The sequence below is a fragment of the Anolis sagrei genome, chromosome 4 (assembly GCF_037176765.1).
Source record: "Anolis sagrei isolate rAnoSag1 chromosome 4, rAnoSag1.mat, whole genome shotgun sequence".
Lineage (NCBI taxonomy): Eukaryota > Metazoa > Chordata > Lepidosauria > Squamata > Dactyloidae > Anolis > Anolis sagrei.
Genome location: NC_090024.1, coordinates 42,131,004 through 42,158,311, shown reverse-complemented (window position 1 = coordinate 42,158,311; position 27,308 = coordinate 42,131,004). Strand labels below are relative to the sequence as shown.

Here is a 27,308-nt window from a genome sequence, read left to right as displayed (position 1 = left end):
CATTCACTTTACTGCTAGATTGTCACTAGAATTTCTCTCCATCCACATAGATTATGAGAACTATAGAAGAGCTAAAGTCAACATTTCCACAGCTGGAATTCTGTTTGACATGTGTGACATTTATTTCTCTCTTAGCTTGCTTAGTACCATTGTTATTTTAAAAGACTTGTTTAGAAACATTTCAATGTAATATGACAGAGCGTTTCCAGTCAAAGTCAGTAAATACTGGTGATTTTCTTTCAGCTGCTTATATGCGTCACAGTGTCTTGGGCTGTCCAGGATAAATTATGATCTGTTGAAGAGAATCTCACTTGGCACACTGTACAGATTGGAAGGCTTTCCACAGAGTTACGTATGTTTGTCTGATGAACAAATCAGTCCAGTACTTTGTGTAATACTGTATGCTATATCAAATGAAATAGTTCTGCAGCACAGCTGCTCGTTCATAGAGTATGAATCTCCACAATTTTCATGAAGTAATAGAGTTTTGAATGCATGAAATTTTGGATCACATAAAGATAACAAAGATAAGTATTTTTATATTATTTGTCTAGAAAAATACATATATGTTTGAGAGTGTAATTTCACCTTTTCATTCATAACCAATGTTGGTGTTGTGGGTCTTCAAGTAATTTCTGTTGTATGATAATCCTAAATGAACCTATCATTAGGTTTTCTTGGCAAGATTTGTTCAGAGGGGTTAATTCTTGCCTTCTTCTAAGGCTGAGGGCATGTGACTTGCCCAAGACCCTGCTCAGGGTGTTTTAAGGCTGAGCAGAATTTTGCGCTGTGCTCTCTAAAATGATAGTCCAACACTCAAACCATAGTTTCTTTGTTCCCTATTCAAGTTAAAATGCGATCTCTTGGGCATATGTCATGTGGAGGCTTCCAGATTATGATTTAGGGGTGGCATTTGACTCAGCCTTATACCTACAGACCTACTAGGCCAATCTTAGCCATACAGGATTGCAGCCCATGTGTGTGTACACACAGAAATATAAGTTATATATAACAACATTATGAAAGACTTTGTATGCATCTTAGACATCACGTGCCATGTTTTTCTGGTGACAAATTGTTCTAAATGTTAGAGGATACTTTTGGGTAATGGATATTTAACATCAGTATATTTGATCTACTCTCCACATGTGTTGAGCTGAGTTTTTTTTTAAATAACTGACAGTTTGGAAATTGACAGGTCAGTAACAGAACTTTTAATGAAAGAGTCAGGCACAACTTAAATGCAACAAACACATTGGGGGGGGGGGGTGGCACATCAATGAATGGAGACTATTATGCTTTGAAATGTTGGCACACACATTTTCACAGTTTTGATGAAGAGGTAAAATTGCAAGTCTTCACTTCCAAACCCATGACCCAAAACTTCTGAATAAAAGAATTCATAATTGTTACTTTCATCTGGTTCCTGAAGTGATATCTATTTTGCAAGGGACTTAAAATTACATGAGAAATCTAATAGGATTTTTAATACAGAGTTCTCCCTTGAGTTTCTATGAGGATATAAAAACATCAGGCTCTTAAAAAGAAATCAGATCGATTCGGGATCACATCAGCACAGACTCTCAGCACTGCATGGGTGTATGGGATGAGGGTTATACGAGACTGAAGGAACTTTCTACGGTTTGTTTTCTAGGCCAAAGCTTTTTAAATAGGGTTGCAACTCCATTCAGGGCTCCTAACTGAATCTGGGGATCATGCAAAAAATTGTACAGCTTGTCACCTAGTGGCTGTTTTTATCATTTACATGAATCCAGGAATAAAATGGAGAGCCAAAAGAATATATTATGCCATTTTGTATACTTATTTTATATGGTTATATACCCTGCCTTGTGTAAAAAAATATTGGGCAAAAAGAAGTTTAAGAAGCCCTGTCCTAAACAATACAAATTGTGGGGTTGAAAGTGGCTGGGATTCAGAGGCCCATCAGGGCTAGGATGCCTATTAACCCCAAGATCAATGTAGATTGTTTCCTTACAACACTTGGAGACTTTCATGTCATCCCATCATTGAAAGCTCAACTGCCTGTCTAAAACAGGCGTTCTCCAGCATGCTGAGACCCTACATTTGTACATACAATATCCTTCTGAGACAGGTTGGACAAACAGAGCATGTTTCCTCCTTCTGATCAAGGAACATAGTTTTCACCCTCCCCCTAGTATTTTCTAAAGCCATGTTTCACATCTAATCATGTCATTAAACTTTTTGTAACCAGAAATGTTGAATGTCCTCTTAAAACTTTGTGTGTGTCTCAAAATAAATACTAAACAGCATTTGAATGGCATTGTTTTCAGTCAATCTCACCCTATCATTAACTAGAGCCAGGAGGCAGATTTTGGAGACTCCTGAATGGGCACCAAATTTTTCAGTTATTTGTTGTTATTTTTTTCTGCCCTGGCTTGAAGATGAAGGGTTACATGTAGGGATTTTCTGCCATAAATAAACGGACCAACATTGGATAATAACCACACATTGTGACTTATGTGGGTGATACTATTTGATTTCAGGCAGCAGAATGACTTGGGTCAGACATTACTTTAACCGCGGCACCATCCTTCCATCTTGGCAACTAGTGGAACTTTGTATTAGACCAATGCCCCAGCAAAGAACAGGAGATTTTGTTTGTATGCTAGACTTTCCCCCCTCTTGCTCCAGATGGTTTGTCCTGTGAATAGTCTCATTCCACTGACATCACAAAATATTTTTATTGAATGTTTGAGGGGGCCTGCTTTTGAAGATTTCCTCAGGCCTCCCAGACTTGGCATTGTTTTGGCCTAATATTGACTGCGTTCCAATCTGTAACCCCATAATATGGGATTGCTGGCTCTGGGTCATTGGCGGCCCTTACTGCTGCTGCTGCATTCTTCATAGACCTGGTGTTATGCTCTCAGTTTTTGCTGTATAAGTGCCTGAACTATTCTCTGTTTAAATAATTCCAACTCTATTCAGCTAAATGGGAACCAGATGTATTCCTGACCCCTTTTTTTCACTTTTAAGTTGCTTCTGTAACTTTCTGCAGACAGGCATTCAGGTGATAAACCTTTTGCCCGACTTACCAGTTTATTCATTCCTGTCTCAGAGTTGCATGAATGCAAATAAACTATTTGTGGCAGTGCCTCAAGTGTTGGCTTCAGTCTGTAGTGACTGATATATGAAGTGGTTCTCTTTTACTTTACAAGCTACTGGTGGCATATCCTGCAATCTCACTATGTAAAGATATCTGCCGAATATGTGTGTAATGCATGTGTCTTTCTTATTCTTATGTACATCATTGTTAGCACAGAAGAACCAAACTAAATGTCAACTATTAAAAACAGAAAACTGGGGAAAGGAAGGCTTGTCTTCTTGCATCTTCAGAGTCTGGGAGAAGGGGGTGTGAAAAAATATCTCTAGTATCCTACAGTAAGAAACAGATGGCACCCAATCACTGGGTTTTCTGTGAAAAACCCCACCCCCTTTCATTTAAGCTGTGCAAAGGAGTTTTGGAAAGAGTTACCCTTTGTAGCTTACTGTAACATATAAAAGCTGTTAGCAGCTCCTGTAGCCAGCAACTAGAAAGCCTGCTGAGGTTTTTTTTCTTCTTCCAAATTTCTCTCTCTCTGTCTTTCCCTCCCTTCCTTTAAGGGGTTGTAATAAGACACACTCCTCTTTCCAAGGGTTCGCACTAGCACACAGAAAAGAGCTGTTTAACTTGGAAGAACAATACTCTAGGCTTTTTGATTCTGCAAAGAGGTAAGCCATTGAGCTCAGTTTGCTTTGCATGCATTTTTATTAATACACATCTTGCTAGACTCATTTTAAACTGTACTAGTGAAATAACTCTCTTTCTATATCTTTCCATGTTTCCTGTGTGCTGATATGCTTTTGAATGTATACTAAGTTAGAATTGGGGCAGAAGTTATTCATTAATGACCAGCATAGATGTTATCTTTTTAATATCCAGAATATTAGATGCTCTTTGCAGCCTCTTCAGTTGCATTAAGAGGGTCTGCATGAATAACTTCAGTTGGATGTCACAGGGCAATTGTGTCTGTACTGTTGCTAGGTGATATGAGATACAGTAATGCTTTATTTGATTGTCTGGAAAAATATTTTGAATTTTGTTTCTTGCATGAATCAACTTGAGTGAGCAGTAGAGGTCATGAATAAAAGTAATTCATATTCATCCCACTTATGCTCTTAACTTTTTTTTTCATTTTCACAGATCTTCTAAACTTTCTGGCTTAAAGTAATATTCTGTCTTTCCATAGGCCCCAAAATGACAGTAATCACAACCATTGGCAGTGCCCTTTTAATTTTCATTGTCTGTGATACAAATGCAATAGTTTTACCAAATTCCACTGACGTGTACCTGTCAGTCAATGATTCCACCAATGCTGAAGGGGCTTTGAATACTCAGCTGGATTCAGTGAACCTCCCCAAAACCAGAAGTAAACGATACATTTCACAGAATGACATGATTGCCATTCTGGATTATCACAATCAAGTGCGAGGCAAAGTCTTTCCACCTGCATCTAACATGGAATATATGGTAAGTAGACATTCATTTAGTCCTGCACTTCCTTTTGAACTTTAGGACTTGTGGACTAGAAAAAAAAACCCTCAGGTTTCATATTACCACATGGTGCCATTTTTTTAATTTTTTTTTAAGTCATCTAGGCCAATGGCTTTTGAAACCACTATACTGATTTGCATGTGTGGAGTAACTCCAGTGCTACCAGCATGATATAGACATTTGTGCTCTTGCATAAGCATTCCTGCTTAGTCTGAATAAAAGCTATCTCTTTCACAAATATGGCATAACTAATACTTTCTGTAGAGAGGCAATGTGGTGTAGTGTTTTGCGCACTGGACCAGGATCTGACTCCATGTGACGATGGAAACCCAGTGGATGATCTGGGCAAGTCACACAATCTCAGCCCCAGAAAATCCTCTGATATTATCACCGTCAGGTTGTCGTAAGTTGGAAATGAATTGAAGGCATGCAGCAGAAACAATAACTACTCTAGTGAGTGAAACTAAGAGTGGACTCAAATTATAGTTTTATCTTCTTAGCATCTTGACAAACAAACATTTGGTGCCCAGTTATTCTAGATTATCATTTTTGTTGTTTTTATACAGATGTCTTCATTTGCTTTTTGCAGTTATTGCTTTGCATTTATTACATTTTATATTGTATTTTATCTAGCTTGGCATATTATCCCAAATAACTTGTTTTCTGAGTGGATTAACAGTGAAATAAACAAATATAAAGCCAATGAAAGTCTCAGTGGATTAGTATTAAATCCACTGCACCTCTACACCTAATGGATACCTCCTCTGGATCTAATTAAGTAGGCTGTTATTCACAAAAGCTTCTGCCCTACTATTTTTTATTGCTGATGGGTCCATATTTTGCCTTTCCTCCCAGGTTGTCCTTTCTGTTTTTATCCTTATAACAGCTCTGGGATTGGTTAGGTTATCTGCAATTGGCTGAAGCCCAAATTGGATCTGGCTTTCCTAACCTTAGTCAAGTACAGTCAGTCCCTGAGTTGCAAACATCTGATTAATAAATGAGTCATAGTTAAGAACGGGGGTGAGACAACAGGAAGTGAGAAGAATCTACCCCTGAGAAGGAAAATTCAATCCTGAAAGAGTTATCATGGGGGAAAGGTGTCTCCACTGAACCCAATATAATTGCTTCTTGATATGTGTGTATGGAATTGTTGTTCCAGAATACAATAGTAAAGTCATGGTAATGCTGTTTTATGAGCGCTGTATTTATACACTCTCACAAAAGAAGACAATTTCACAAATTCTCTTTAAACAGAAATGATTTGCTTATATTGACACCCTGCTGTACTTTGAGATGTAAGGGCAATAGCTTTTGAGATATATTTGTGGGTCTATTTTTCCCAAGGAACTCTAATTAAAACTGGTAGAAATAGATTCAAGACAAAAAGGGAGAGAAGGGATTAAGGAAGAACAGTACTTGAACATCTGGCAATCAGAATGAGGCCTCCTTGCAAACACAAATGGGACAATTTTGTTTTCCCTCCCCCTTGAACACAGGGAAGAAATAGCACCTTTGGGGCGATAACTTTCAGCTTACAGAGGAGCTTCTGTATTGATGCTTTTTTTTCCTTTTCCTGCCTCTCCCCTTTTGGTCTATTGCATTGGGGAAGAACCAGCTGCTGTTTCTTTCTGGCTCCATCTCATCACCAAAGCATCAGGATACAAATCTGGGAAACATGAGATGGATGGATCACATGGTATACTCCCATAGCCATGGCACTTGGCCATTCCAATGAAGGTCACAGTAGTAAGCATCATGAACTCTCCTGGTTTAAGTGATATAAGAAGATCAACAGTGGCAAGAATGCTATATTTTTTGATAACAGCTTTCTCCTTTCCTTTGCAACAACGTGGTCTCTATTACCAGCAAATACAAATTCATTTTATGGTACTATCCATGCAGGTCATTGATCTTCAATTATGATTTTCCCCAGAGTAACATGAAAAGAGACATCAGTGTTGCAGATGTTAAAAAACTGGGAAGATGATACAAAGGGGGGGGGGGGGGCAGGAAGGAGGAGGAAAGACTTCCAGATATCTCAGTAGCCCAAGTGTTTAGTCAAGGCTTTCTAAGAATGGAATCCAGATATTTTTTTCAGATGTGTGCAAAATATGTGTTCAAACATTTAGTGCCAGACATTTGAAACCTAATACATAATGCTAGAACTATTCTTTCAGAGGGCTTGTAAATGGAGGTATTCTTGGAATACAACCAAATACTAACTTTGTGGATTTTAAAGGATTGGAAAACCTCATGGTAACTGATCTGCTCGGCTCTTTCAAAACAAAATGAAATGCTAAAATGTGGTGTGGGCTTGAAATAACTTTATGTATAACATTTTCAAACTTTTAAGACCATAGTTTGATTTCAAATTTTGTGATGCAATTCAGATAAACTTAAAACGGAGGTGGTTAGTACTTTTGAAATGATGCAAAATGCATACATTTTGGAATGAACCAAAATGCTTTGTTCACTGGAATGCTATTTGACAATTGTATATTTGATAAATGCATGTGTAAAAACCTTTCTAAACTCATAGAAACAAGACCGAATGAAGATAACACTGTACGATGAAAACATGTGCCAAGTTGAGCTTGATAAAGTTTGCTCATTTCTAGATGTGGGTGAGATGAACCTTTGCTCTCTATCCCACAATCTGAACTAAAATCTACCATAAGGAGAGCATGAAGGGACAAATGTGTATTCAAGAATGTATATTTATACGTCTAGCTTAGATGCAAGTGCGGACCCTTCCACACAACCATATAACCCAGAATACCAAGGTAGATCATCAATAATATCTGTTTTGAACTGGGTTATATGAATTCGTACTGCATATATTCCAGTTCAATGTGGATTTTATACAGCTGTGTGGAAGGGCCCTATGGTAATGATTGCTGTTTTACTCACTGCATGTATCAGTGCAAAGAATCATGTCCATAAACAGATTTTGAGTTTTACTTCCTTGTTGGGCAGTCAAAATAGCATATTTCCTCTTTCCTTAAGGAAGTATATGGTGGTGGGAAGGGGGACTCAGATGGCCCCATAAATATGTGTGCATTCCATTAATGCATGGGAGTGTCACATGTTAATGCATCCCTACAGCCACCATACTTCATAGCACTGTTTCCCACTGGGATGTTTGACAAGATCTTACATCACAATGGATGTTCTTACGTACATGAAACCATGTTCACATGAAGACATGGATCAAGTAGAAGGGTAAGATCATGTGGGGTATGCTTTTCCACATAAGATATTTGGCCTTGTGGAGGCATAATCTGAATGTCAATAAATACACTGTTTTTTGAGATAACTAGTAGTATTACAACCAGACACAGAAAAGCATGGACTATGTGGTGGAAGAACTTGGAAAGTTATTTTTTGTGAATTACAACACCCAAAGGACATACTGATTGGAATAGCCTGGGAGTTGTGTTTTAAAAAATATCTTGACTATATCATTTGGAATTTAACCTTTTTAGTACATAATTAGTACTACGTATCAGTGGAAATTCAAAGAATAGGGCTCCATAAGAAATTATTCTGAGATTGCCACTTTTCCTTCCTTCAAGTAAATGGAAATAGTGGCTAGTGCCTTTCCTCTCAGTGGGGCAATGAGTTTGGGTTTTAATGATCTATCCAAGGTTCTGAACTGTATTGCCAAAATAGGTTTAGCTTAGTTCTTTAAGATTACTTTAGACAAGAATGGATTCAGTGCTCCACTAACATGGAAGCCACCAACTACCAATGGCAGAATGTGTATCAGAAGTATTGAAAGAACTACATCAAATGTAGTTCTTTTAGGGAACTAGGACCTGAAAATATGAGTTTCCTGATACCCCAAAAACCTCTTTGACACCTGGAATACAAATGTTTATGAATGTTTTTTCCGTAAATAGTGTAGAATGAATACATACTCTCTGCATGGATATTCAGAAATACAAAATGAATATGTTCTGAAGTCGCACCCCAATTTAAAAAATGCAATAAATAATGGTTTGCAGACTCTCACTGACTAAGGCTGAACCAAGACATTTTGCTGCCTGGAGTAAATGAAGCAACAAGCACCCCCAGTAAACAAACCAAGTACTGTATCCAAATTAAATAAATATCTGGGCCCTTGAGATGAAAAATGCTCCAAGCACATATCTGTATCTCTTGTAGGTGACGTGAAAAAGGACATATAATTAGCTCCTATTTCATGACACTCCAAATATAATGCCTGAGGCATCCATCTCATTCCACATAATCATAGGGCTAGTCTGTCACTACCAGAATAATTAAGGAATAATGTTCATTGGTTGACTTCAGCCAAAGGCTCACTGGCATTAGCTGCAGTAATCTGCTTGTATAATATCTTATTAGACTCTGGAAACTCTCATTTCAGAGCTAGGCTTCTTTTGTATTACACATGCATGCTAGATGTTGGAGAAAATGTTTTTGCAGAATGCTAGGATAAATTCTTAGTTATGGAGTTAGAAAGAAGGGGTTCTTGGCACATTTGAGCACAAACTAAACATGAAAATCAGTGATGGAGAATGGATGAAAAGTAGCAAGTAGTCAGTAATGCATTCTAATACTGACACTTTTCCATTTTTCTTTTGAATTGTGCAAAACAGTGCTTTCAACTATTTCATTTCTATCATTGCCAGATTATTATATTCAAATAGAAGCAGCAGTTCTTTGAACCACGGCATTTGTTTGAATTAGCATGGTGACATTTAATGGCAGTTGCACTGCCATATTTGTTGCACACCATCAGTATTACCATGACTTTTCAGTTTTTTTGCACTGAGCCAGTGTTAAGATTACAAAACCTGTAATGCAAAGTCTCTGTAAGCACATCGTACCCTGCTGAACAAAAGTTTGGGAACATGAACTGCAGCAACCACATGACAGAACTAAAGGAGTAACAGCAAAAAATGGAGCTGGATGGCATTCAAAAACACAGATGAATTTTCCATGGAAATCAGTTAAATCAAAAACAGAATAGAAAATTGAATTTTAGCTGTGGATTTGCATGCAGGCTGAGCAGATACTATCTTTGCAAGTAATAGACAGACTGAATATTGTTTCCTGATGAAGGAGATGAAGGGAATCATAGCACCTAGATATCTCCCATAACTTGTGCTGCTTGCATATGTGTATATTATATAAAAAAACAATGGCTTCCAGGAGGCCTTCAAAATTAGGCCAAAAACCTCTTTGAAATTATCTGAAGAGATGCCAGAAGCTCTTGGACCACGTGTTGTTCACCTCCATTTTAGGCCATATAAAAAAACTGGAGACTCTTTTGGAAAATTATTCAGTTTATTGATATTAAGAACAAAGAAAACAAATGCAGGAATTGAGAGAAGGTTCATGAAGGGGTGGGGACTTAAAATGATTATTCAGATCCAGTATATTTTGGGACAGATTACTTTTCAGTAGGGATAATGGGACCAATTTAATAATCAAAGTTAAAACATTTCTTTGCACATTCTGCTGATGCAACTACAGTAAAGTCTCACTTATCCAACCTTTGCTCATCCAACGTTCTGTATTATCCAATGCAGTCTGCCTCCCACCCGGATCCACAGATGTTTCAATACACTTTTCATAGTCTGGAAAAGTGTGGGAGGGATGGAAAGTCAGTTCTTGACTTGGTAGAATGAATTCGTGCCTGGAGGAAGAGAAATCTGTCTTGAAACCTCTTGGCCTTTAAATATTTAAAGAGAGTGCTTTTAAGCCCTCCTCTGCAGCTCTGAAATGTATTCCACAAATGTGAGTATCAGCTCATGAAAATGCCTGGAATCCTGTTGTTGATGATTGTTGTGGGAAGTCTCACTAGTGTGAGTCCTTTTTCAACTGTGGTACAGAGATTGGCAGTCAAAGTCTAAAGGGAACACTGTGAATTAGCATGGCATCTTAATTTACTGACAAGGATGGCATTTGCTGTCACCCACCAGTCATCAGAGCACCTGCTGCCCTCTGCTTCCACTTTCCATTGCCATTATTAGAGCAGCAGTTCCCATGCTTTGGTTCTCCAGATATTTGGGACTTCAGCTTCTAACAGATGGTAAGCTGGCTGGGATTTCTGGGAGTTGAAGTCCAAAACACCTGAAGGACCAAAGATTGGGAACCACTGTTCTAGAGCTTGGAAATTTGGATTTTTTGAATGACAGCATCAAGAATTCTCTCATTAGCTTGGCCATTTGATGCATTCAAGAATTTTACTCTGTATATGTTTGTGTATAAGTTAACCCTTATAAGGGAAAGGAGGCAGGGATGGGAGAGGAAAGGAAGGGAAGAGGCAGGGAAGGAACAAAGAAAGAAAGGGGGAAACTGGTGAAGGGAAGAGAAGGATATAGAATCAGAGAGTCCTAGAATTGGGAGACATCTGGTGGGCCATCCAGGCCAACCCCATTCTGTGAAGAAGCAGGAAAATCACCTTCAAAGCACCCCAACAGATGGCCACCCAGCCTCTGTTTCAAAGAGGCTTTTTTGAGTGTTTTGGCCAGCATGAATATAACTGAAAAGCCTTGCAGCTTCAGTGGCTGCTTCTCATTACTTTATTTTCCATACCACCTTGCACCTTAACAGCCTGGCTTCTACTAGCCAGCAGGAAACCTTTGGTGGGTGGAGTTCCCTAGCCCAGATTGCTTCATGTCTGCAAATCCTCTGTTTTCTGAGGGCCACAGCAATGCGTGGCTGGGTACAGCTAGTTTTATAATAAACTGACTCTATTCATACTTCACATGTTATTAACATGGACCAGAACACACTTATTTTGTAATGCAAGCCCCATCTCAAATTTTGTTTATCAAGCAGCATGTTAGAAGCAACTATAAAACAGTGTGTGCATAATTTGAGGAAAACAAGGATTACATTTAGGGCATTTTTCATACTTCACAACCATCAGATAGATCAGACCTAAAATGTGAAATTGATATATTCCTGAAGTAGATTGATTTCTTCATGATGGAGTTAACATCCAAGATATGTAGCACTTAATTTCTTTAGAGTATTATTGGTTCTGACCAGCATCTTAAGTTCTTCCTGGAATGTTGTAAGAAGCCAATGCACACTCTGGAGCACCTGCCAGTAACATGAGCCTTTCACTACTAGCTCTCGGGAGATGAATTACTATGTTCTACAGCAGCACTACAATATAACATTTCATTTCATTTCAGCTTCCACTGAATGCATTTTAATGTTGCAAATAGGCTGGATAAGCAGAAATTCTGTTACCTACTGAGTAAAGAATTCATCTATTTCTGAAAGGGCCATTGTTTTTCTATGAAAGAATGCTGTTTATCCCAAAGTCACATCTTGGATGGCTACATATTACTAAACAGAGCAAAATAAGTTAGTCTAATAGCATGAAAAAAGGGAATTAGGATGATAACCGCTTTCCTTTGTCATGAAATGTGATTTTGTCAGGTTGTGTAGCATTTATATAAAATACAAAATCCACCTCTCCCATTATTTTCTAGGGATTAAGTGGAAAACATTTGCTTCTTTTTCTAAGATTCTTATAAGCAACATTGGGCCATACAGATATATAACTCAGAATATCATAGAATCATAGAATCAAAGAAGTGGAAGAGACCTCATGGGCCACCCAGTCCAACCCCCTGCCAAGAAGCAGGAATATTGCATTCAAATCATCAAGGCAGATAATCCACAATATCTGCTTTGAGTCCACACTGCCATATAATCCAGTTCAATGTGGATTTTATACACCTGTGTGGAAGGCCTTGAAACAGACCACTTGGATGCTGTGTTTCTCTGTGATAAAGATGGCTGATAGTGGAGAATTCACACCCCTTTTGTAGGGATTAATATGGGAAAATTGTACTTTCTCACTTTAATGACCACATCTGTCAATAGAACTAGGAGTAATTTTGATTCCCATTGACTTCAGTGGAACCAATTGTCCAGTCCTAAGTCTTATTATGCTAATAAAACATGTTTTTTCACATTGCATTATTATTCCATTGACATCAGAGGCAGATGCTGTAGTGTTCCATAAGCTTGCTAATCGTTTTAGAGCTAAACAATCCAGCATGAACATTTGTGACTTAATAGTTGGATACAAATCAAGATGCTGTCTTGGAACTAAAGCTGACTTTTTAAACAATCTTAACACTCAGCTCATAATATATTTTTCTCTTCCTGACATGGCTGCTAGAAGAAAATGTAATTTAATCACTTTTGAAGCATTAGAATTTTGGGTTATTTATTATATTTTACTGTGGTTTGGAGCACTCAAAATGGCTCACACTTTTAAGACTAACCTTTTTTTAAGGGTTAAACACTTATAATCAATAAAAGCAACAACAAAAAGCAGCAGAAGTTAAAATGACTACAGATTTTAGTATTTTTAAGTCTTTTTCTCAGCAATATTTGGTAGGGGTTCAGGTGTAGACTTGAAATCATCTCACTGCCTGATAAGAGTTAGATTCTTATCACACTAAACTGTTAACAGCTCTGTCATTCCATTTTAACCACCAGGGCAACATTCTGTGGAATCCTGAGATTTCCAGTTTTGGAGGGGGCACTTAGGATTCTGAGCCAGAAAGTTCTTGGGCCTCATTAACTATAAACCATCAAATTACATGGAATGCCGCCATGGCAATTAAAGTGGAATAAAAGCATAAAAAATGAGCTGACTGAGGGCACTTCCACACTGAGAAACAAGCCATGACAAAGTGGATTTTAGAAACCCACTTCAGCATGGATTTTTCTCCCCACATCCTCTCCCAAAACCTGGGGTTTCCCTTGGGTGTGTGTGTCTAGATGCCCTTCTGATAAGTACTGGGAGGGCACCCAGACCCCCTAGGAAAAACCTTAAAAGTAGAAAAAACTCACTGGGCTGCTGATGCTCTGGCAGGCCTCCTGGCATGTAGAAATGATATGCCAGGTGGTGGTGGTGGTGGTGGGGCAATTTTGCTCCTAGCCCACCTGCCTCCTGGCACATCATTTCTATACACCTGAAGGCCTGCTGTAATGATGTAATGGTGGCCTGGTAAGTTTTTTTTTACTTTTAAGGCTTTTGGGGGAGGGGGATTGGGGAGGGGGTGGGTGCCCTCTTGGTTCTCCAGCCTCATGGAGTCCGAAAAACCAAGAGGGCTGTGGGGATTGATCCCTGGGTAGTCCTGGGACTACCCAGGAGTCAGTTCTCACAGTCCCCATACCTCATTAGACCCAGGCCTTTCAGGGAGGTCTGGGTCTAATGGGGTATTTAACTAATTTGAGACAAAGCAGGGTTTACCTGCTTTTTCCTGAACTAATTCACTTTTACCAGAGTTGTCGGTTGGATGCCTCTGGTAAAAGACCAAAAGGCCCCGCATTTTGGGCCCTGTCTGGATGGGTCCTGAATTAAAGTTGAATTATTCTCTCTCTCTTAATAGCAAGACCTACTAAGAAGAAGATATGGGCTGAAATGTAATATGATAGTCTTTGCCTGTGAGACTATAGTTATGATTTTTTATTTGATTAGCTTGAGTACATTTTCATTTCTGCAAGTATTTTAAGATACTGTTTTGTTAGAGCAATGTGTGATGTTTCTGGTACCCTGTACATCATTAGAATGTAGCCTAGTATAGATCAGGTGAAGGTAAAATACCAGGTAACCATGATGGAAGTTATAGACCAATAACATTTTGATAGACACACATTACCTACAGCCATGAAAATGGACAAAGTTGTTGTGTAGTGCCAGCAGTCTATTTTTTCTATTGATTTAATGGAACAGACTGCACAGGCTCCTCTTTGAACAAAAGGTATCTGTTTATTGTCCAAAAAGTGTCCCTCAATTACAACAACATATATTATAGAACTCAAGTATGCTGATGACATCATCGTCTGTGCACATTCAGAATAAGACCTACAAGCCACTCTCAACACCTTCGCAGAAGCATATGAGAAGCTCGACCTGTCATTAAACATCGAGAAAACCAAAGTGCTCTTCCAATAGTCACCAGCCAATCCCTCTCCAATGCCAGAAATACACTTAATGGTGTAACACTAGAAAATGTTGACCATTTCCGCTACCTTGGCAGCCACCTCTCCACAAAAATCAACATTGACACTGAAATTCAATACCACCTGAGCTCTGCAAGTGCAGAATTTTTCCAAATGAAGCAGAGAGTGTTTGAGGACCGGGACATCCGTAGGGATTCCAAGGTGCTTGTTTATAAAGCTATTGTCCTCCCAACCTTGATATACACCTGCGAGATGTGGACAGTCTACAGATGTCACATGCAACTCCTGGAACGATTCCATCAGCGCTGCCTCCAAAAAATCCTGCAAATCTCTTGGGAAGACAAGTGGATAAATGTCAGCATGCTGGAAGAAGTAAAGACCACCAGCATTGAAGTGATGGTCCTCCACCATCAACTCCGCTGGACTAGCCATGTTGTCCGGATGCCTGACCACCATCTCCCAAAGCAGTTTCTCTATTCCGAACTCAAGAATGGAAAACAGAATGTTGATGGGTAGGAAAAGAGATCTAAAGATGGGCTCAAATCTAACCTTAAAACTCTGGCATAGACACAGAGAACTGGAAAGCCCTGGCCCTTGAGCACTCCAGTTGGAGGATAGCTGTGACCAGCAGTGCTATAGAATTTGAAGAGGCATGAATGGAGGGTAAAAGAGGGAAATATGCCAAGAAGAAGGTTCATCAAGCCAACCCTAACCGGTACCACCTTTCACCTGGAAACTGATGCCCTCACTGTGGGAGAAGATGCAGATCAAGAATAGGGCTCCACAGTCACCTATGGACCCACTGCCAGAACACCGACCTTGGAGGACCATCATCCTCAGACTACAAGGGATCGCCTAAGTAAGTAAGTCTCTCAATTAGATGCTGTATAATGAAGTCAACTGGTCTGGATCCAGTATTATTACATACCATTGAATATACTGTGCCCTCCCCAATTATGGTAGATTCCTGACTCATATTTGGTTAGGAAGCTAGTTTTCAATTAGATGGTTTTCAACAGCCATACAGTTGAAAACCACGTAACTGAAAATGAGCTTCCTAACCAACATGTGGGTAGACAATTAGCTTTCTAACCGACATGTGGGTAAACAGATACTTGTAGACAGATGGTAACATTTTCCATCCTTTTTACTAATCCAAAATATTTAAAGAGTTGAGAAGGTCTTAAGGAGTCAAACCAAATTCGTGTTTCCTGATTCTGGGTGGTATAGTGGCAATTTGCTGCTCTAATAAATAGTGAGAACAGTTTGGTGATGGAACCAGTTGCCTAGAAAGACAATGGGATTTCCTTCTCTGTATGTCTTTTCAAAAAAGGATGGACCTGCAGGTTCTGATAAATATCCTGCATTGAGCAGGCAATTGTACCTAAGAGCCAAGTGGCCCTTTTCAACTCTCAGATTCTATGGCTCTATTGAAATGATTAGAGCAATCAGGAGAAAAAAAGTATGAGTAGGTGGAAAGTGACTTGTCTTTTCATGAAAAGGATGTGCAGTGGTGCACATAAGTAAATCAATCTTTTGATGAGCGCACAGTCTTTCCTGTATATCCATGGCCCTTCTTTGGACCCCAGTCCAGTTCTGGGTGAATTCTCAATATCAGGGTTGCTTTCCATAGTTCTGTTTCTTTTCCCTTTTCCTTTTTTGTCTGTCTTTGCTTTAATCGCAAACACATTTAAGACACTATCCAGGAACTGATTGAAAACATGCAACTTCAAAGTTTTTGAATTATAGGATACAAATGATATACAGACATTTGCTCAAATGTTAGGAAGATCCCCCCTCCCCCAAATTGTATGTACTTTTTATATTCCTTAGACCATTCTAATATTGAAAGTGATGACCAGAATCCTGTGAGGGACTTACAACATTGTAACAGGACAGTCCATAATCAGTAATGGGTTGCATAGATAATATTACTAGGTAGCATAGTCACCAAAGTGCCCAATGCACGTTGGTCTTCTGTTCATTTTTCCTGATGCACATTTATGTAAAGTTATATAACCGAACAGTTCCTATAGGATTCTAGCAGAGTTTTATCATTCAACTTAAAGATGTTGTCAAAGCTTGGATCTGTTAACTTTTTTAAAAAATATATAAAGAGGTCTCCAAGAGCTTTATAGATTAATATGGTTTATTTGGTCCAATTCAGTCCCTTCTCATGTATTTTAGAAATTCAGCCCAGTGGCATTTGATTCAATAGATATATTTGTGGCTACCATGTCTCAAAAAGAATATAGCAGAGTAGAAATAGTGTTATAAAGGACAACTGAAATAAGTGAAGACACTGGAGCATTTGATAATGCATATGCAATCCTATTAGACTCATTGGTTGCCATGGTTTCTTGAGATCTAGGCCCCATTCTACACTGCCACATCAAATCCAGGTTATCAGCTTTGAACTGGATTATATGGCAGTGTAGACTCAGATAATCCAGTTCAAAGTGGATAATGTGGATTATCTGCTGTGATAGTTTTGGTTATATGGCAATGTAGAAGGGCCCAAGTATCATTCAACTGACAAGAGTGCTGAACCTGACTTTGGTAGACCTAATTTTAAAATCTCACAGGTGGCCTTACTTTAGTAGTCATTTTTTCCTCAACCTAACCTATTTCATATTGGGCTAGCTTGAACAATAGAACAACCTGTTCAAGAAACAGATGCTGGATGAAAGCAGTGGCGCCTGCCAGACTACTCCTAGAGAACAGAACTATTTCCTAAATTCACCTGATGCTCATGGGTACTTAGGAAGACATTACTTGATGCCTGTCTTAAAATAGGATTCAATGATGGTCCAATTCACTTCCAAACATAGAGGAAGTTTCATTTTTTTCATCTTGAGAGAAGTCTAGTGTCAAGTACAAAAAACATTATTTTCCTCCAGTGGAATCTAATATGTGGAGGAAAGCCTTGCAGAAGCTTCAAAATAAACGTATTTGCTATATTTTTAATAGAAGTGGGGAAAGTGTAGCACATTTCTTGCATGGATCCCCAATTTTATTTTTGAGCTGCCCTGTGGCAACCATCACCCATCCCCCCCCCCGATGATTCATTTAATCTAAAATGAAAGTCTTGGGACTTAGGGGCTTCAACAAAGTCATAAAGGGCCAAATGTGTCCATTATTTGTCCCACTTTTGAGCTGCTTTTAAAATGTCACAGCCTCTCTTCCATTTTCCCCTTTCTTCTCAACTTATTTCAGTTCATAGTGCAAAAGTTGTTTGCACTCAGTTAACTCAGCAGCAGGGAGAAGAAGAGAATCTTTACTGTTTCCAGTAGGCTCAGGAAAAAGCAAAATGTTGTATCTTCTCCTTCTTGGTATGTTCATTCTCAAATTCTTTTGCTATTTTGACCTTACTGTCATGTTACTTAGCTGCTTAGTTTTCATCTGTGGAAAAAGAGGGCACGCAGTTACATTGCTTATGAAATCAAACTGCTACATTATCATTAACAGAGAGAAAACATTATAGGTTTAGAGAGAGAGATTATAGAGAAACATTGTATAGAGGGAAATATTATAGTTGTTGTAATTTGTTCCTTCCAAGTGTTGGGGCTTCCCAGGATTATCTGGTTGGCCACTGTATCAAAATGCTAATGATAGGCTATTTGATTTAATGGTACAAGGTTTTCTTATGTTTGAGAAGAAAAAATGTAACATGAGAAATTACTCCAACAGAGCAACGCAAGCCAAGAAACATAAGTAGGTCAAACTGACATTCTTTTCTTTATTTCACTTTCATTTTAGTCAAATTTGCCAAAAGAAGTGTCCAATGAACCTTGGATAGAATATGCCTATACATCAAATTTATTTAATGTGCAAGACATACATCTGTTTTTTTTAAAGTTTAGTTATATTTGTGGAAACTCCTCTAGGTCTGTTTAAGAAGTTAAGCTTAGAAACCATAGAACATTTCACTCTATGGCTGGATCTACAGTGCCATATAATACAGATTGGCACAGCATCATATGGCCAGTGTAAACCCATATAATGCAGTTTTAACAGCATTGAACTCCATTATATGGGTCCAAAAGACCATGTAACGCAGTTCCAGACTACGCTATATATCATTGTAGATCCAGTTTATATTTCTAAAGGCCATTTCAAACTATATAGTTATTGTACTATGATTGCTCTGCAACTGTCATGGCAACATCTAGTGGAGTCCTAGTGTTTACAGTTCAGTGAGTTGCCTGCAAAAAAACCTAAATGCCCTATCCTTCACTTCAAATCCTAGGATTCTATAGAACATTTTCCATGGCAGCTACAGCAGAGTGATGGCGCTTTATTTGTACAGTATTAAGAGGCCCTATGTCAGTGGTTTTCAACCTTCCTAATGCCATGACCCCTTAATACAGTTCCTCATGTTGTGGTGACCCCCAACCATAAAATTATTTTAATTGCTCCTTCATAACTGTAATTTTGCTACTGTTATGAATCGTAATGTAAATATCTCATATGCAGAATGTATTTTCATTCACTGGACCAAATTTGGCACAAATACCCAATACACCCAAATTTGAATACTGATGGGGTTGGGGCGGGATTGATTTTGTCATTCAGGAATTGTAGTTGCTGCGATTTATAGTTCACCTACAATCAGAGTATTCTGAACTTCACCAACAATGGAATTGAACCAAACTTGGCATACAAAACTCCCATGACCAACAGAAAATACTGGAAGAGTTTGGTGGGCATTGACCTTGAGTTTTGGAGTTGTAGTTCACCTACATCCAGAAAGCACTGTGAATGTGAACAATGATAGACTTGGACCAAACTTGGCATGAATACTTAATATGCCCAAATGTGAACACTGGTGTAGTTTGGGGGAAAATAGTCATTGATATTTGGGAGTTGTAGTTGCTGGGATTTATCATTCACCTATAATTAAAGAGCATTCTGAACTCCATCAGTGATGGAATTGAACCAATCTTGGCACACAGAATTCCCATGCCCAACAAACTACTGGAAGGATTTGGTGGGCATTTATCTTGAGTTTTGGAGTGTTTCTTCACCTACATACAGAGAGCAAGAGGAGAGTTTTTGGTGGTAGGATTTGCTGTCAGTTTCCAAAAAGTGAAGGACAGGCGGAGAGATCTTCTGCCTTCTCTGCCAAAGGGATACCTAAGACCATATGTGTTTTCTGATGGCCTTTGGTACCCCTATGAAAGCCCCTCACAAGCCTCCTAGAGGTCCCAATCCGCAGGCTGAGAAATGCTGCCCTATGTTCAGTTTTCCCACTTCTCTTTGAGATAATATACATGGTGAGTTTCTCTGTAACAGCTGATGATTAGATGGAGCCAAAATGATTACTGAATATGTTTTAAAACACCAAGCCAAAAAGAACTGGACATCAGAGAAGAGTCTGAATGACAAATAAAGACTGGAAACGATCTCATTTTATTACAAAGGACTTCCTGAAATATTAAAAAGAAGGAGAAGCAAAGGAATGACCTCTTTTGAAGGATTTTGGCACGATCATGTCTTTTCAGTTCTCATACAACTGAATTTAATTGGATGAAGATGTACCACATGCAGATTTAATATTAGTGGAAAACTTTTATTAAAAAATCATTCCCAACATAAATGCAACTAATTCAGGGAAAAAACTCTAGAATAAGGATAGTTTTAAAGAATTGCAAAAGTTATGATTTTTTTCTGTATCTTTCTGGTGGGTCTCTTTGCAGTATGTGACCTGTTCACAAAAACTGGATTCATAGGAAAAAAATGCTTATTTTCTGTTCAAATGTGTTGGCTTTGCAGAAATATATAATCTAATCTGAAATATTTGAAGACCTCAACAAGACAGGGTACAAAAACCCAGCCACTTTCCCATTGAAAATTCAATTCCAGCATTTTCACAAATACTCATAGGATTATACTCTGTCACATCATGATGTATGTATACAAGGGCACAAGGGTTGTTTGTTTCCCTCATCAAAACAGTTAAAAGCTAAATGACTTTAAATGGTAGAAGCCATAAAAAGCACACCTTTTTTTAGAACTATCATTTCAGAATTTCTACACTAGTAAGAATATTTCCCTCATCCCAGAGTATGTACCAAAGTCCTTCATACAGCTGTACACAGTGACATAAATATGATAAATTTTATTTTTATTGGAAGAATGCCCATATTATGATTCAAAAACTTACATAATGCAGTATAGGAAGGTTTTGACATGGGATCACTTTTTGATGTGGGAAACAAGTGAATAAACTTTGATGAGGGAAGAAAATAACCCCTGTTCCTTGTATACATATATCATGATGTCCTTAGCTGTAACTATTTCACAGAGCTCTTGTGATGCCATACCAGCTGTTAGGAATTGTTGAAGTCCAAAACATCTGGAGGGCTCAAGTTTGCCCATGCCTGGGCTATACTACAGTTTGGAGGGTGAGTTAAATGCATATGCAGTAAATACTGTTTGACATCACAATTTGGTTATGTTTCTTCAGAAGGAACTCAACTGAAATTTGTTTTCTAGTCAATTGTTTAGGATTGCAGCCTCAATTAGTTGATTCACCTTAAAGTTTGGTTAATCAGGCTGGGGGTAATAAATATGGAGCAACCAATTGGGTTATACAAGGAGGGAAAGCTTTGCCCCACTAATACTCTTTATTTATTTACTTTGTTTTTTATCCCGCCTTCTCTCCCTGGTTGAGGGACTCAGAGTGGCTCACATACGGCACCCATTTGATGCCATTCAACAAAACCCACATCATATACAACATACGTTATTAATAATACATAGAAAATTTATATAACTTACCTAAAATACTAATACAAGATAAGACAATTGTTTCTTTCTCATGCTTTCTCCAGTATGACTCATATGTTTGAACTCCCCACTTCTTTGAGTCTTATAGAACTAAAGAATTTGTATTTTTCCAGGTGTGGGATGAAAACTTAGCTAAGTCAGCTGAAGCATGGGCTGCTACCTGCATTTGGGACCATGGCCCTTCCTACTTATTGAGATTCCTTGGACAAAATCTGTCTGTTCGCACTGGAAGGTAGGCTATTAACTTCCATTTAATGAATTCTGAGCACTCTCAGATCTATATGAACTTAGAATGGGATTCATATATTTCATTTTCATAGGCACAAAAAATGTTAACACATTTTCTTGCTGTGGGGAAATAAATGAAAACTGCACTATTTTGGAAGATTGCAGTTTGGTTTTTGTGGTATAAACAGAATTTTCTGCACAGAAAACTCAATTTTCTGTTGTATTCTGTACATAAAATTTATTTTATTCACAGAAAACAATGTCTTCTGTGCACAAAGTGCCATTTTCTGCATTGAAAAATATGTTTTTGACATTGAATGAGTTCCAAGTGGTGACCATTTTTGCCCATATATGATTCTTTTAAGTACTTGATAAATTTACTATTTAACAATTAACTGAATATTTTTCAAGCAAATTCTAGTTGTATTTGTACAAAGGAAAAATAATTTCGTTTCAGTTATTGTTAAGTCTATACATGCTTTTATATTTTATTGTATTGCTATTTTGAAATAAGTAGCTAATGGTACTTACACACTCTTTCTCCTCCCCCTCCTTTTAAAAAAATCTCTAATACTGAAGACAGTGAACTCAAAACATTATTAGGGTCAGTTTATGAAGACTGCGCTCTGTTTTTCAAGCCACCACGATCATTGAAATGGTAGTGCCAGTCACTTTTTCAATTAAATGTTCTCTTGTGTGCATAGTTTAATTTATTTTTTACATAGAAAAAATAATGATGGCTTAATCTATATATTATATGTACATCAATAATATTGAAGAATCCCCCACACTTCTGATTATATACCTAGATATCGATCCATTCTCCAGCTCGTGAAGCCATGGTATGATGAAGTGAAAGACTATGCCTTTCCCTATCCCCAGGATTGTAATCCAAGATGTCCTATGAGATGCTATGGGCCAATGTGCACACATTATACCCAGGTAATAAGACTTCGGTTTCTCCTGTATCATGTTTTCACTTAAACCCAGACCTCCTGGGCTAAGAAGTATTGTTTTTACAATATGGTTTTTAATAAAAGAGTATTACTGTTTCTCTAGATGGTTTGGGCTACTTCCAATCGAATTGGCTGTGCAATCCAGACATGCCACAACATGAATGTCTGGGGCGCAGTTTGGCGGCGAGCTGTTTACTTGGTATGCAACTATGCACCAAAGTAAGTAGTTCTGTTTCTGTTCACCTGATTTTACATGTCGAGTCAGCACACATTCCATCTGCTTGTGCTGGGGTTAATAAATTTTAGGTCTTGGGCATGATTCTGTCTTTGTGTTTCTCTTAATTCGTTAGGCTTAGAAGTTTTAACCATGGTGAATGTTTAATGTAATATGGGCAATGGCTTCAACGGAGACTACTCTTTATAATAAGACTCTAGGAATGTCACCAGGGCCTGCCCATCTCCTTTTACACCCCAAGGAGATGTCCCTAGGTTTTGGATTTTGCCCTAAAATCTCAGGGCCTGCAGTAGTCCCTATCTGGCAACTTGTCATCTAAATGCATTTTTGTAAGACTGTGTGCATTTAAAAGTACCAGCAAATATATATGGAAAGATGTTGAGATGTGAGCCCAACAGCATCTGGGGAGCTACATGTTCCCCAGTCCTACAATACCACAAGGCCTGTCATGCTAACAGTTGTGTATTTTCACCAATGTAAGGTGATATTCAATGCTGACTCTGCACAATCACTCATGTAGTGGTCTGTACAGCTGGAATGATAACATTTTACTAAACTAGTTTCACAAATTCTTTGCATAACTGCTTGCCCAAAGTTGTATTGCAGCACAAGTGTGTATTTTCACTCTCCTATGATTGCATTGCATTTAGGTCTTGATGTTTTCATCTTGACTGTTTGCACATATTTACCCTATAAATCTAAATCAATGCATTTGGTAAAACCCAGTAAGAATGTAATGGCTTTTATACCAACTTGAGTCTATAGAATGGAGACAGGGTAAATAATTATCATAAAAGCCAGAATTCTGGTACTTCACATTTTGGAACATGTGCTATTTAATTATGTAATAATCTAATTATATCATTAAATAGCACATGTTGCAAAATTCTAAGTCTCAGATTTCTGGCTTTTATGATAATTATATAATAACCTAAGGAGCCACGGTGGTGCAGTGGCTTAAACCCTTGTGCTGGCTGAACTGCTGACCTGAAGGTTAGCCGTTGAAATCCGTGAGACAGGGTGAGCTCCCATATGTCAGCTCCAGCTTTCCATGTGGGGACATGAGAGAAGCCTCCCACAGGATGGTAACACATCTGGTCATCCCCTGGGCAATATCTCTGCAAACGGTCAATTCTCTCACGCCAGAAGTGACTTACAGTTTCTCAAGTCACTTCTGACACAAGAAAAAACTGTAATAATATTAGTTGTGTAACTAAATGGTATGTTATGGTGAGATCCCATTTTCAAACTTACTTTATTGTGCATCAGCTACACAGAGAGAAAGGAGCCTGTTCAATTGGAAATTGGGCTGATGATGTTTCTACCCCTCTCTCACCAGCCAGCAAAGTTGCAAAAAGCAAATGTGTAGGGATAGGATCCCATTTCTGATTATTAAAGTCTTGCTGGCTGCCAGGGGAAGGGTGGAAATGTTTTCATCCACGTCCTGATTGCAAGCACAATGGGATCCCTTGTTTCCCCACGAGGGAGGCCTGGTAAAGTATGTTGTTGGAGGGGGCACTGTTATAATTGTGGCAATAGTGCCACAACTGTGACTACATAGTAATCATGAATGCATATCTGCTATGGAATTGCAGCCATCAGAATTGTCAGCATGGCTTAAGGATCTAGGATTGACTATTAAAGAATAAATAGCAAAACGTTTTTCAATACCATTTTTTAAAAATACATTTTTTAAAATTTAATTTACTATGAATCTGCCAGGCATAGGAAGAAGCAATAGTTATGAAATGTATGAAAATCACCATAGGAGTTTCTATCACCATTGGACGGTCTCCTCTTCTACCTCCTCCTCCTTCTATCTCAGATTTCTTAAAGATTTGCCTATAAACTTCAACTGTACATTCACAAGCATAGATGCTAAAAACTCCAGTGGCTATAACCCTATATAAAAGCATAGAGCATAATATTGGAGAGGAAACTTATTTCTTTCTTCCTGACTGCAGTGCTGGAATGGATGCTGCCTAGTCAACTCTCCACCACCAGTAAATGGCAATGGATTGTATTTTGGAACATTATGAGGGAGCTAGTAAATATCCAAAAGCCATATATGTCCACCCAAATCCAAGTTGTGTCTTTTTTGTGGCAAATCATAGGAAAATGTCAGGCCTACACGTAGCATATGGAAAAATTAAGGCTTGGTCAGAACAAATTGATAGCACTCAATTTTTCTTCTTCTAAGCACTAACGATATGCGGTTTTTTTCTCTTCAGGGGTAATTGGATTGGAGAAGCACCATATAAAGTAGGAGTACCATGTTCTGCTTGTCCCCCCAGTTATGGAGGTTCTTGCACTAACAATCTATGCTTTCCGGGAGTGACATCAAATCATTTATATTGGTTTAAGTAAAGTTGTGCAACATTTTAATAACTGCTTATATCATTTGATATGAGTATGTAACAGTATTTTGTATATTGAAATTTGCACATATTGTATGTATGTATATATTTATGTATATTGTAATTATTATTTTAGTGTGCTTTGTGTAATTGTTTGAATGGATTGTCTCAGCTTCAAACACTTCAGTTCAACAGGGCAAGGAATTAAATGAATACCATGTAACTATATGCAATTCTTCTGACAAACATGAGAAAAAAGTGCCAGATCTGGCTATGCAGAACAGTATTATCTCTGGGTTATTTTTCTATGCTTATTATTCCACAGAATGAATGCAAAGTATTATATTAAAAGAAATAACATAGAATGCTTCCAGACAGGGCTTAAACCCACGATGAACCCGCTTCATTATGGATTTAAGTCCCCACTCCCAGGTCTAATGGGGTCCCAAATTCTGTTTTACCAGAGGTGTTGTTTGGATGCCTCTGGTGAAAGTTCGACAGGGCCTGCATTTGGGGCCCTGTCTGGAAGGGCCCATAGATGTCTTATCTTCAGAAATGGCCATTGCTCCTCAGATATTTTAGTAAGTAGGAAAAAATTACAATGATGTTTCTTGTTCAAGAATCTATACTGTTAGGGAACCAAAGTCCATGTTTGTATTTTCCCTTACACATATATGTACAGATCTGCAGATTGACTGTAACTCTGATGGTAGATTAAAGCTGCTGCTTCTGCTGCTATTACTAAAATAACATCCTAGATACAAGAGAGAAGCAGAGCTACCTGGCTGCATTCTTTTTGACATACCTTGTCCTCTCTCTTGTTAGTATTGCCTGGGGCTATATAGTCCAGGGTGCTGTGTTGTGGACTATTTGCCCTCTTGAAATGGTGCTCTCTGCTGCTAGAATAAGGCAGATCCCAGGGTTTTCTCAGTAGCATGAAATTGGGCTCTTAAGTTCTTTCAGAGCACATATAAATGATGTGTCACCTATATTGTTTGGATTTGATGTCTCTCGCTTGCTAACAGAGCACTTAACTGCTGATAATAACAATATTGTAATACATGGACAGAGCCCATAGCATACCTAATTCTCAGAATGGGGCTGGGAGCAGGACCCACCTCCCTAGTGTTTTCACTTGGAAGATGATATGCGTATCTCTAGTGTATGGTGTTTGACTGCAGTTTCTTCATCCTCAATGGGGGTGGTTGGATTAAGCTGGCTAAAAATTTATAGGAGTTATACTCCAACAATACTGAGAAAGTCACGTTTTCCCCTTCATGATTTGCCTGATGCAAAAATAATGTAAAGTGGCTTGAGAGTCATTGCCACTTGAAGATTCAGTAATGCAATAATAAAAGGGACACATGCAGTCACTTAAAAGAAAAAAAATTGTGAGTTTTGTGATTGGCCTGCATAACAGTTTGAAACTGGATGGATTTTTTTTAATGTGGTGCATGTTTTGCTGGAGGACCTGCTCCTGTGATGCTAAATGAAAACATTTCACGTGGTTAGTATTGTCCATGAACATCCAAGTACAACCCTCCCTGGAGTCAGACCCTGTGGGAGACTGGGGGCTGCAGTGACACCCAGGAGGCTTTGGAGCGGTGCAACCAAACTGAGGGCAAGGAGGCATTTTGCCATGTTTCTTGCCCTCCCTGGACTGGTTCAGACTCTGGACGGGCCTTTCTTTAACACCACAAAATAACTTATGTTTAAGGTCTCTTTTTCAAAAAAAGGTCTTTCTTTGTTAAATTGGTCCTGTCTCTCACCCTCAACATGGCAAATATACCCCCACACTCCCTAGAGGACACACTTTCCTGTCTTGTGCCTTATTTCTACCCTCATATCTGTGCTTTAGAGTCATCAACTAAATGTATTCCATGACTAGGTAACAACATATTCAGCATGTTGACAGAACTCATATCCAAACCAAAATATAAATTTCCCCTCAGACTGACCTAGTGCTAGAGATGCCAAAATTAAATTTGGAGAGGGCTTTTGTACCTTTAATTGTTTATAGAAATGGGCATTAACACCAGGTATTGCTTGTTAGCTGGTTGCATGACAATCAACAATGGTTGAAATTCTTGCATTTACACAAACATTAAAGGTAAACATCTCTAGTTTTCCATCTGGCAACCCATCTTAAGAGAAAAGTGGGATATAAATAAATAAATACTGACTTGGTGATATAA

At 38.4% G+C, this 27,308-nt stretch overlaps 1 protein-coding gene across 2 annotated transcripts; it reads left to right on the top strand.

Moving 5' to 3' along the window:
* The first annotated feature begins 3,499 nt into the window (after positions 1-3,499).
* PI15 (peptidase inhibitor 15) lies at positions 3,500-27,308 on the top strand. 2 transcript variants are annotated; one of them, XM_060775500.2, is made up of 6 exons: positions 3,500-3,750; positions 4,269-4,549; positions 21,451-21,569; positions 22,375-22,507; positions 22,625-22,740; positions 24,988-27,308. In XM_060775500.2, the coding sequence occupies exons 2-6, from the start codon at positions 4,277-4,279 to the stop codon at positions 25,121-25,123; spliced, it is 777 nt and encodes a 258-aa protein (XP_060631483.1). In that variant the 5' UTR covers positions 3,500-3,750; positions 4,269-4,276; the 3' UTR covers positions 25,124-27,308. The 2 variants fall into 2 exon arrangements, with proteins under 2 accessions (XP_060631483.1, XP_060631482.1); XM_060775499.2 differs by having other exon boundaries at positions 3,501-3,750; positions 4,223-4,549.

Coding starts and splice junctions, on each gene's coding strand:
- PI15 (XM_060775500.2), top strand. CDS start 4,277: ATGACAGTAATCACAACCATTGGCAGTGCCCTTTTAATTTTCATTGTC. Junction 4,550..21,450: donor CATCTAACATGGAATATATG/GTAAGTAGACAT, acceptor GTATTTTTCCAG/GTGTGGGATGAAAACTTAGC. Junction 22,508..22,624: donor TGTGCACACATTATACCCAG/GTAATAAGACTT, acceptor CTGTTTCTCTAG/ATGGTTTGGGCTACTTCCAA.